The 12,344-nt window shown below is 37.7% G+C and overlaps 1 protein-coding gene across 13 annotated transcripts; it reads right to left on the bottom strand.

The window, feature by feature from the left end:
* Nucleotides 1-3,730: 3,730 nt before the first annotated feature.
* SEF (HIT-type Zinc finger family protein) lies at nt 3,731-12,047 on the bottom strand. Of its 13 annotated transcripts, none has more exons than XM_078578218.1 (8): nt 11,583-12,047; nt 10,986-11,477; nt 10,701-10,803; nt 9,937-10,046; nt 8,360-8,531; nt 7,747-7,794; nt 6,313-6,744; nt 3,731-4,016 (listed from the first exon to the last, which is right to left on the bottom strand). In XM_078578218.1, exons 2-8 carry the CDS (start codon nt 11,088-11,090, stop codon nt 3,952-3,954), a joined length of 1,035 nt encoding a protein of 344 aa, XP_078434344.1. In that variant the 5' UTR covers nt 11,091-11,477; nt 11,583-12,047; the 3' UTR covers nt 3,731-3,951. The 13 variants fall into 13 exon arrangements, with proteins under 13 accessions (XP_078434344.1, XP_078434343.1, XP_078434345.1 ...); XM_078578217.1 differs by having other exon boundaries at nt 10,986-11,617; nt 11,714-12,047; XM_078578219.1 differs by having other exon boundaries at nt 11,714-12,047.
* Between the last annotated feature and the right edge of the window lie 297 nt (nt 12,048-12,344).

Genomic DNA, 12,344 nt, shown 5'->3' with positions numbered 1-12,344 from the left:
ATTCTTCATCTATCCAACTCATAATTAGATCCACTTCTAAAGGCCAATCCCTGTGGATATAACCTCACTCATCATTTTACGGTGAATGGTTTATATAATTACAATTTTATTTGATCTATACAATTTAAATTAAAACTCTAACTTGCCTTCTTCAAAACTCTAAGAGGAAAGACGAAGAATACAAAGATAATACATCGAGTAATAATTTGAAAAACTTATTTCTGGTATTGACACTACCTTGGCCAAGAACTAGATTTGTCCATCTTTTTTGAGCTGTCTCTTCTTAACCCAAGAGTAGATGATCTCATCTGGATCATACAACTAACTTTATGGATTTTTTTATGTATGTAAGATAAGTCTGCATAGAATTCCATCATTTAGAACTCCTAGGTCATATTATTGTGAGAGCTATCCATCAACCATTTTTCCTCAATGTCTCATGTCTGAGGACAACTATCACAGTTGTGACATGAATCTACCTACTTGATAGTAAATTATAAAGTATCCAGGGATTCATATGAACTAATTCAGAAAAAAATTATATTCATGCATCATTCTTAGTTGGGCAGAATTTATTTTTCTGAAAAAAGAAAGCAGTTAAGAATTCCGCCTAGAGAAATTCATTCCATCCTTGATCCAAAAAGAGTGAGTTGATAAGTTAAACTCCTTGAGTACATCATGAGTTTTTCCACAATGATACCAACCTTGATTTTAGATTGCATGTATGATACTTCCCAAATAGTAAGGATAACTAGAGGACTGAGTTGGGGGGTTGAAAAATCAATGGGTGGAAATTATATGGGTATGAGTGAGGAGAGTGAGTGAAAGTAGTACAGAAATACCTCCACCTCATGTGAGGTTTAGTCAAACCTACTTTGAGTGTCTAGTTCCTTCATGAAATGAAATCTTGAGTAGGGAAGGGGTTGGTACTTCTTCAAGTCTTGAGCACAAAGTCCATTTTTCCTGACATAAACTTGAAACCCTTATATATTATATCCTCCTCACCCATATCCTAGCCCACCAAAAATATTTTCGCTGTGATTTTATTACCTATGAGAACCCATCTCTAAACCTTCCCACTATTACTGATGATATGATTTCTCAGAAGTCCGTCTATCTTCCCCTTTTTGATATTCTTTTGATATTATTTTCTTGTTATCCCTCTTTCTAATTTCACACTTGATCATCTCAATCTCATTGTTCTCTCTAATTTTTCTTCTTGGTCATTTTATTCTCAGTAGGAATATATGTTTGATAGTCATGCATATTAGAGGATTTACTTATGACTTCAGCCATTTCTTGAGAAGTTTAATTTTATGTACCCCTTTGGAAAAAATTAAAACTATAAAAAATATTCAAAAAAGGAAAAAACAAAAAAAATGAAAAAAAAGAAAGAGAAAAAGTACAACTGCTCTTGATGAACTCTTCATCAAATTCTTGTTAAAAGTTATTTGATCATTTTCCTCGATCTTTTATCTACCTCCCCCCTTTCGTCTGAAATATTGGGAGTAAAGCTATATAATTGATATTTCCCTCTACACATGTTATCATTCATCTTACATTTCCCCTTTCTTTCAAGCCATCCATCCTTCTCTTCTCTCTTTACCTATAGCTACCACATGTAACCATATGCTCACCACCTCACTTCATTGGCAGCCACTTGACACTTTGTACACACTAGGAGGAGAAAAGTATCTTATCCCCAATTACTTCAGAATAAATATCTCGGAGGTATCTGGCACCAAGTAGAGACTTGTTAAGAGAGAGTGTTCATAACCTTGAGAGATGTAAGGGCCACCTATTCATTGAGAATTTTAAGGTCACTCTTATCTATAGCATCATACCTGAAGAAAAGTACATTCCATTTCTCATCTTCATCAGCTCTTTCCAAGCTACAAAGGGGTTGACTTATACGTATTTTACAGATTTATGTCTAAATTGTCAACAAAGGTATCATGTATAGATTAGTGACGGATATTTCTAACACTTTCTCTCTCTACTTGTTTTCCAGGATGATTGAATGAATCAAGAAAATATTAATGGACTTTTTTAATAGACTAACAAATATTTCGTTGGGGGATATTTCTTAACATTAAATTTGATCAATAAAATCATGATTTTATACTTTTTCCAACATATTTTTAGATTTTCACTAGCATTATTCACCATTCAATGATAAATTGAGAAAATTATGATTTATATTCCTAAGATATATTTTTATATATTTTAATGATAAACCAGAATTTGGGTTAAATAAGTAATTTTAAGGCTCTGATTTATGCAACAAAATTGATAAAATTTTCCTAACTTTGAATAAGGTAAGTACGGGTTGAATCCACAAGGAGCAGATAATGAGAGAGTAAATTGCATTTCAAATAATATTTTAGGTGACTTATATTTTTTATGGATTTCAAATAATGTTAAAGTTGTTTCTAAATAGGAAAATCAATGAAATAAATGAAAACTAGTCAAATCTACATGAAATCTATTTTAAATAAATAACTACATACTTATTTTTACATAATTTCTAATAATAAAATGTGATTTTTTGGAGACTTTTTTTGTAAATAAATAATATTTAACATTGAAGAAATCTTCAGCGGCAATTTGCAAGCGGTGGTGCTTCATCGAGAGGGTAGTAGACTGAAAACACTATAACGTTTGCTATAGGAGGAATTTTTCAGCGCTATTTGATGCATTGGAAAACTTGAAGTCTAGGATATCTTCTGGAATGTCAAACCTAGAAAAAATGGTGAGAAAATTCAAATCAAACATTCAGGAGATTACACAAACCTTGTTGTCACTTACCCCAAGGGCTTAGTACTCTTTCTGGAAGAATGTTGATCACCCTAGAACTCTCTCCCACACTCTTGTAGAAAACTAATGGATCAAATAAATCAGATTCATTAGCCCTCCAACAAAAAGTTGGGAGCAGAAATCCTAGATTAGATACAAAGAGGGGGGAGAAGAGAATAAAGGTTTTTCTCTTTATGGTGAATTTGGGAGGACGAGAAGGGGTACATGTCGCAAAAGATGTAGAGATAAGATGATAATGGTGAGCAGAGTTAGGGAGTGTTAACACGAGTGGAAGATACTGCATCATAAACGAAGCGAGTCAAAACAATAGAGTAGGATAGGGAACATGTGAAGAGGTGACGATAACTCAGGGCCAGAACTAAGGGAAAATGATAATAAGAAATATATGATTTAGGGTTTGATGTTTACATTACCGTTTAATATAAGATAGGAAGGTTTGAAGACAAAACGTGATAGAGATAACAGGATGAGATGTATTGATGCAGGTGATGGAAGTAGGAGTTGAGTGAGGAATGAGATGGATGAAAGTAGTGGTTTAGGTTTTGTAAGACAAATAGAGAGTATTATACATGACGTAATTGTGAAGGCATAGATGATACATGACGTAGATGGTAGATGATGATTGACGGTAATGGATCATGGTGGGTACTGATAATGGAAATGGAGATGATCTATCTAAGTGAATATGTTGAAAAATGATCAATGTAGGGAAACATACTAACCTTATATCCCTATATTCCTTCAGGGTTCAAGCTTCTTTATGATGTATATTACCCTTCCCACTTCTCGTTCAACCTTCCCCATGCACTCAAGACACCAAGAACACTCTTGAAGTACCTTTCGAACTTAACTTTTTTTTAATCTGCCTCTCTAGGAGGAAGTGATCTTAAAGATGTTTTTTAAAAGAATTAGGGAATCAATTTATAGATCCATTGATACAAATGGATGGAGGACAAAAATATGAAGCTACCCTCAAATTTTCAGCTCACTCAAAATTCTAGATCATTGGATATCAAGCCTTGAAGATGGAAAATTCTTGGGCGTTGATTTAATCCAGATATTTCTCTTATCTTGTCATTGTCAACGCCGTCACATCATTTTAAAGATTTCATTTCATCATGGCATTAAATGCATTTATTGGCTTGGCTTGCCCTGCATCATCTTCAATCGATGACTCCCGTTGGACCACGTGTTGCGTCCTGAAAATGATAAAAAATCATTAATTATATAATATGTATATATAGTGCTAAATGTGGAGGCCAGTAAGATGTAGAGGCCTGTCACCTCAAGGCATGCCAGGACTTTTCAATTAAAACCCAAATAAAGGGGGACACATGGGCGCCATGTGTCTCGTGACACATTAGTCTGAGCCATTATTGTTGAGCAGTCAAGGGATTAAAAAATCATTGTTTTTAATTCTTGAGCCTCAATCTCCACATTTCATTTATTGCAGAAAGAGCTTTTTGATTGGGCCACATCATCCAGCAAATAAAAAATGAAGAGAGAGAAACCATTAGTAATGGAATGCATCAATTGTGATGCCACAATGGTTTTGGCTTTTAGTGATCGGATAACATCAATCATTAATGAGATTTAATGATGAGATATCGCCAATCAGAAACAGCAAAAGTTGGTAGGCCATTATTTGACAAATTAGAGGGTGACACGCGGCACGACGAAAATAAAAACCAATCATGTCTTAAAATTCATATACAACTAAATGTAAACCCAAAAAAGTAAGTAAATTCAAAATCTGGAGAGGTAAAATAGGGAAATAAATTTATACAGAAAATAGGGAAATTTATGAAAATTGATTTTTTAAGGGAATTTGAAATTGATCTTAATCTTTCAATGGCATGTATATATCAACCATGCATTAGCCTTTTGGAGATGTTCAAGAAGGAAATCAAAAGATTTAGGAGAAAATCACATTTTCAATCCATGTAAGAAAACATTTTGCTTGAGAAGTTGATGTGTTTCCTTCCTGGCCAACAAGTACTGGGGCAAGGTTCCTCAGTATAGTTATGTTTTTCATAGTTCATTAATCGGGCTGTGCAATGAAACTTATTAGGTCTATGGAGTCAATAGCTAAACTAGTACATGTGCCTAGATGGTCTAATGCCTAAAATGTGTTAGACTTCAAAGGATATATTTTAAATATATATATTTACATGAAAAAAACTGATGAACTTTAAAATCAAGTAGGCGTAATAAATTAAACTTTTCTACTTTATTGATTAATATCAGACATAGGGCAAGTAAGGGGTCAATCCATTACGGAGGCAGGAATTTATTTTCTGAACTTTTCTATACCTTAAAAATATTATAAATATGTTGAAAAGTTAAAACTGTATTTTTAGTGTTTTACGGATTTTGAAGACGATATCCCCTGCAGTCATATGCCAACATATGCCAACGGAAACAGCATTTTGGAGAGGAAAGTTGAGGAGTCTTTAGTGGCATTTTTTATAGATAAACTAGAGATTCAATTTGGGGTTTAGAAAGAGCAAATGGAGGATTCTGGTGATAAAGTGGTAGAAAGCAAGAGGTAAAGAAATAAAGTAGAGGAAAATGAGACAAATTGGAAGAAATGGACAGGAATGGTTAAAAATATATAGATTTAAGTTTCCAAGATGCTGATGATCATATATTCGGCCTCTAATGCCTTCTCTTCAACCCGAATCCTTATATTTTGCCAGAATCAGGTGAATTTAGATCCAAGACAATACGATCAACAAGTGACGTAGATCCAAGACAAAGTTTTGAAATTATGATTACACAGACAACACCTATAGTCCTTAATAGTGGTTGATAGGAATCACAAATCTGGTCATTAATTAGCCCAAACCACGTTCCTCCAAAGTGGGTAGCCAGAGTGAATTTAACACATTTATACCAATTGACAGCCAATCAACTTATTGTGCATGAAGACCTAAATATTGTGTTTCCATAAAAATTACCCAATTTTTTGTTTGTCTTTCACATAATAAGCATCATTGTGCCAATAATTTCTGAAAATTGGATTACTCTATTCTTATTGTTTCAATCACCGTTTGATGTGTCCTTGCATGATATTAGACTCCGACAACAACATTCGTATAAGATATTACTGATTTCTAACTAAAAACGTTTTCATACTGATACAAATAGAAGTATATTTTTAATTACTAATCTATTTAGTAAACTTATGACTTGATGCGGGACATGAAAGTAGATTTGTGAATTTAGTAAAACTAATACAAATATATAGTTAATTATGTGTTCCTTGAGGGTGATCCGAATTTGGTTTAATCCTATATAAAGGGACTACGTAAATGGCACATGGGTTCTATGCAGCACTTTGGTAATACTTTAATGTAATAACAAATGGAAATATGGTATTTGAAATGGACATCTAAAGTTTAACACTGAAATTTCTAAAGTAACTTTCACTAGAGCAAATTATTACTTATCATGAACCATAAATATCTCAAAAGTTATGGTGTCTCAAGGTACCTGAGAGATGAGAGCCAATAGCTTGAATGTCTAGATGTTGAATGGCCTTGATTGACGTCGATCTGCAGCTCCACGAGTGATGTGAAGGAAGATAGAGGAAGGTGTGGGAAGACGGATAAATGGAAATGTTTGATTTGATCGGCATTAGAGAGTGTTGATGGGTAAAGTGAAAGGAGTAAAAGCGAAGTGTGAAGTTGGATGAATTGGATCGGATTAGGTGTGGAAATTGGTGAAGTAAAGAAGAAAGAGGATAAGTTGAACTAGGTGAAGATGATGGGTTAATTTGAAAGAAAGTATTCAATGATAGGGATGGTGGGATGAGATGATAGGTAAATGATGGAGAGGTTAAAGTATGGAGAAAGAGAAAGGGGAAACCCAAGAGGAGTTTACGATGTTGAAGAAGACAAGCCACATACTCTTTCCGTTGTTGATCTGTTGTCCATTGCCGTTATCGCCAGAAGAAATCACCAAGGAATCACTCTTTTCTCATAAAACAACTTCACAATAATTCTCAAGCAAAAATGTTGGTACATGCAGTCTCATGGACTTTTTAAAGGAAAAGAAACATGCAGTTATAAAGAAAATAAACTGTCAAATTCGAAATGGTGGGTTAAGAGAAAGTGGTACAGAGAATGGTTGTGGGGGAAAGGTGGTACCAGTAGAGGAATTTGTGGGGAAAGGTGAGGGAGAAAGGTTGGAGAAAAGTAGTTTCAGAAGTTGTATAAAAGAGAGAGAGAAAGAAAATTAGAAAGGGAAGAGAACGGTGGAATAGGCAACTATACTGGGGAATTAAGAGGGTGAGAGAACAGATAGAAAGAATGAGAAAAAGTGGAGAAGAAAAGACAAAGAAAGGAGTTGATTGAGGAGAGAGAGAAAAGAAAGTGAGAGAGGGAGAAGGAAAGTCAAAGGGGCTGAGGGAGGAGAAAGAGAAAGAATGTGAGAGAGAAAAGAAAAGTCAAAGTACAGAGAGGAGAGAGATGGAAGGCAGTTAACCATTTCTCTTCAGTTTTCATACTGTTTCTGAGCTGCAACCATAGCTTACTAGTCATACAGTATGATAATATTTCTTTAAAAGTTAATGATAAAATTTAAAGTTAACTTTTTGCAGACCAAATAAATGTTGAAATATTAAAAATATTAGCATTAAAATCTTAAAAAATGAAAGATTAGCATTTTCAGAAAAATGTTGTAGAAAAAATGTGTTTTTCATCCTAGAGCACTTATAGAATTGGGAAAATTTTCAATTTTCTAAATTTAAGAAGATCAGTTTAAAACACAATAACTAAGTGAAGTTAATCATTTGGACTTTAACATGTCAATGGCTCAAAGCTGGATTTCTTAGCCCCCTCAGCTTTCCTAAGTGTGTCTCATAATTAATACACTAAGAATGCATAAACCAGGCTCAGAAAGCACTAACACAATGAGTTGACTCACCACCTACCAGCGAAGTATCTTGGTGTCCCTTAAGAACTCGGGAAATGCCTGTCAAGTCCAATTATCATGATTAGATATGGTCTCAGCCATGTTCAGCGACCATTGTGGGGCAGTTATGGTCAGAAATATTCCCCAGCACACTACTGATTCACCCAGGCCACCACACAGGACTTGGTATAATCAAAAATTTTGCCCCAGGTAAAATTTGTATCATGCAGGTAAAATTTTGCCCCACTTACCATTTTTTGTACACTAAATTAAAAAATATAAGATCATTAATGGGGGCTGATTGGGCAGAGTGGACAGTTTGAATTTTCTGCCCCAAGTGAGCCAAAGGTATTTAAGATGATCAAGAGTAGAGATTTGTTTGAGGTCACGGGTCCATATCTTACACTTCAACACTTCACATTTTTTTAACACTAAATTAAAAAAAATATGATCATCAATGGGGGCTGATTGGGCAGTGGACAGTTTGAATTTTCTGCCCCAAGAGAGCTAAAGTATTTAATAATTTGCCAAAGGATGGGTTTAATTTCACTAAGTTGCAAGAGGATCTCATCATCTCTTTTTGGACTGTAGCATCAGCTAACAAATTTCAGGCAGCGAGTCTCACCATGAATTACCTGGCAGCGGCATGAGCAGAACCTTGCACCGCACCTCACGCAAGTATAACTCGCTGTGTACCCACAGACTGTGCAGAAGTGCCGCCGCGCTGTCGCAGTTGGCGGCCCGACAGCTGCCCTCAAGTACGTCGGCACATGATGAGGCAGGGCTTCCAAATTTGCCTATAAAACACATTAGTAGACATTAAACGTGAGATGTAGAAACAAGACGACTGGTAGACAGACGAGAGATGCCTACATTGCAGATGACTTCCATGGCTCGACAAGAGGAAGAGAGAAGATAACATCATTGAATCGCCCCATAAAACAGGGGCAGAGATAATGGGAGACAGAACAAGATGACTTTGTGATTGAGGAGGTCCATGATGCAGGTATATGAAAATAAATGGAGAGAGAGATATGCCCACATCAAGCAAGAGTTCCATAATGGATTAGATACATACTGATGGAAAGATGGAGTCGTGACGACATAATTAGAAAGATAGCCAGTTAAACATAGGGGCGAGTGGGGAAGAGTCAGAGGGAAAAAGAGAGAAAAGGGACAGAGACATAGACAGAGTGAGAGGAGAGATAGACAGAGAAGCAGAAACAGAGTGAGAGAGAGGGAGAGAGAGCAAGAGAAAGAGAGAGATGGAGAGGAGAGACAGGGAGTGATGGAGAGAGGGAGATAGGGGAAGAGAGAGACAGACAGACAGACAGAGATATGTGGGAGAGAGAGAGAGAGACAGATATATGGGGAGAGAGAGAAAGAGAGGGAAATAGGCGAAGAGAGAGAAAGAGGGCGAGGAGAGGGAGAGGCAGATGGGGAGACAGAGAGAGAAATGGAGAGAGACACAGAGAGAGATGGAAAAAAGAGAAAGGAGAGAGAGAGAGAGAGAGACAGAACGAGGGAGAGACAGAGATATGGAGAGAAGGGGAGAGACAGACAGATGGAGAGAAAGAGAGGGAGAGACAAACAGCAACAGACAAAGATGGAGAGAGAGAGAGAGACAAACGGAGACAGACAAAGATGGAGAGAGAGAGGGGGAGACAAACAGAGACAGACAGATGGAGAGAGAGAGGGAGAGACAAACAGAGAGAGATGGAGAGAGAGAGAGAGAGGGAGAGACAGACAGAGATGGAGAGAGGGAGATAGGATAAGAGGGGGAGAGAGAGAGAGAGAGATGGAGAGAGATAGATAGGAAGAGAGAGGGAGAGACAGAGACAGAGTGAGATGGAGAGAGAGAGAGGGAGATAGGATAAGAGGGAGAGAGCGAGATGGAAAGGAAGAGACAGAGAGATAGAGAGAGACAGAAGGAGATGCGTACATCATGATGGAGAAGTACACAGATTAAGTGATAGACATACATAGGAAAGATAGGGAGGGAGAGATATATATAAAGATAAAATATGGGATGAGGGGAGAGAGATACCTATGTCATAGAGTTTCTCCATGACAAAGACAGAAATATTGAATGATTGTCAAATGGAGAGAGAGAGAGAGAAGCTTACATCATGGAGGAGCTCCATGGCGTACATTAATAATATATAGAGATAGAAGATGAGAGGGAAGGAAAGAGATGCCTACGTCATGAAGGAGCTCCATGAAAGTGCGAGGAGCCCTCTTGGCGTTCTCCATTGCCTTCCCGTGCCTGGTTTTCCTTTTCATGTTCTTGGACTGCTTTCTCTGGATGTAAGCTGCGATAGTCGATAATCACAATCAAATTACACCAAATTGAAGAAGCACGCCGACAAAACAGAATAAATGGACGGATCAGGATGAACATCCGTGGAACTGGTTCACTATAGCACGTTCAAAAGAAAAAATAAACCCCAGAACATGAAAATCAACACTATTTTGCAGTCCCGATTTCGTCTCTCTCATTTTCCCCTATAGAGTAATCTAGTTAGGCGCATAAAGATCTTCAATATGTAGCCCTTGAACAAGGAAAAAAAAAATTAATCCCTGTTAATCTTACTGGAATGTTTATCCAGTTCTTTCCTCTTAATCTTTTTTTTGAAAAATTTCTTTCATCTTACTATGGTAAAGGGAACAGATTAAAAGCCTTAAATGGGGATGAACATGAAAATATAATCCCCAGAATAGGAAAACCAAATTAATCTCTCACTTTCCCTGATAGAAATCTAGGAGGATAAAGATGTTCAACGTTCAGGCCTCGAATAGAGAAAAAAGTTATTCATCTCTGTTCAACTTCCCAGAATGAAGATACAATTCTTTAATCTTGATTATCGAATGCATAATAAGATCAAACCGAATCTCAGAAATGCAGGTTAAGTTGATTATAAGGCCAGAAACAGGAAGAAAATTCGGGAAAACCAGAGAGAAAAAACCTTGATCGTCCCCATCCAACGAGCCATCTTCGTCACTGCTGATTTCCATGGTTTCTGCTCCCACGAAATCGCTCTCCAACGCTTCCAATCGAGCAAGCGCCGCCTTCAACCATGGGTAAAGTTCAGCAGATAACAAAGACGAAATCTTTCATATGCAGGCCAAATAAGACTAGAAATGCGATGCAGAAGATGAAAAACACCACAGTCTGCTCGGAGATTCAACAATGGAAATTCCTCCCCTCCCAACGAGCAATTTGAGCAAATCTAGAGAGATTGAAAACTTACCTGCTCTCGATTGTCGCTGCTCGCGAGCGCCGCTGCCATCTTCGTAGCAACGCGCCGAGTCCGGCTCGACACGCGACGGGCAGATCCAGCGGCGTCGTCCTCCATCGCAACCCCAAGAGATGCCCCGAGGGTTTGATCGTAGCCCAACAAAGGATAAGCTGAATCTCTAATGGGTCTTCGAGACTTGATCAAATTAGACGAATTCCGCGGTTCACTCGACCAGCGACCAGCAAAATCGATTAGATTTCAAAGAAGAGAAGACAAGATTACTCTCTTCATCGATCTTCCTCAGTCTCGTCCGTTTCCAAGCCTTAGATCGGAAGAAAACTCCCGACCCGAATCGCGTTGCAGGAATTCGAATCCGGCAATCCGATCCACGATCTAAAATGATCTCCGGATCGGGAAATGCTTCGCCCACTGAAAGAACCCCAATCCGAACACCAAAACAAAGTCGCGCTTAGATCCAAGGACCTTCTTGTCAAACCCTAATCCCTGCGATGAACAAGGAAACGAAGCTTCATCGACTCTGAGGCAAGATCTAAGCGCAAAAGACGAAGAAGACGAAGAAGACGAAGAAGACGAAGAAGAGGATGGGACCCAGATAAGCTTTGGTGCCTGACGCAGACAAAACCCTGCTACAGGAATTCCAGATGAACAAACGATAAGAGGAAGACGAAGAACTTGGTCACGATCCAGCCATGGCGGGGGGGTCCAGGAATCAAATCTACCTCGGCTGTATGAACATCAATCAATATCGAACACCTTCAATTAATTGGTTTAGTCTGGCCGGTGTTCATCTGACGACAGATGCTCGTCCAATTACTCGCTCTTTATTGGGTGTTTAATTGATTTGAAGCCTCCGCTGTCTTCTTCTTCAATGCTCGTCTCCGGGAACAGGACGTCTCTCCATCGAACTTCACACGATAGTGTAATGCTTTTATTGGTATTAATATACGTTTAAGACGAGAAAACGTTCAGTTTTTGAGTGGAATAAGCTATTTCTGGATAACAGTCTCTTCTTTGACGAACGCTCGACGGCATTTGCAGAAAAGATGTCATCTTTCTATCTGATCAAGAACTTTACAAGGAAAACACAGCCAACCCATCATTCCCCTCTCTTCAAGGATTCATGGGTCTGGACGAAAACCTCCTGTTTATAATGGACTTATAAATAACAATCTCTTTCATTAACGAACGCTAGATGGCATTTGCAGCAAAGATGACGTTTTTCTGGCTAAACAAGAACTTAATACGGGAAACAAAACCAGCCCATCATCTACCTCTCTTCAAGGTTTCTTGGGTCTGGAACAAAACCTCATGTTTTAAATAGAATTCTGATTACTATCTCTTTACTGCCGA

This window comes from Wolffia australiana, chromosome 7, assembly GCF_029677425.1.
Source record: "Wolffia australiana isolate 7733 chromosome 7, ASM2967742v1".
NCBI lineage: Eukaryota > Viridiplantae > Streptophyta > Magnoliopsida > Alismatales > Araceae > Wolffia > Wolffia australiana.
This window is presented reverse-complemented; position numbering and strand designations above follow the sequence as displayed.

Excerpts from the sequence above, each read along its gene's own strand:
- SEF (XM_078578218.1), bottom strand. The coding sequence starts at position 11,090 with ATGGAGGACGACGCCGCTGGATCTGCCCGTCGCGTGTCGAGCCGGACT. Across the intron at positions 8,532-9,936 it reads TCATGGAGCTCCTTCATGAC|GCAAATTTGGAAGCCCTGCC; the intron begins GTAGGCATCTCT and ends TGTGTTTTATAG. Across the intron at positions 4,017-6,312 it reads TATTGGCTCTCATCTCTCAG|GACGCAACACGTGGTCCAAC; the intron begins GTACCTTGAGAC and ends TATCATTTTCAG.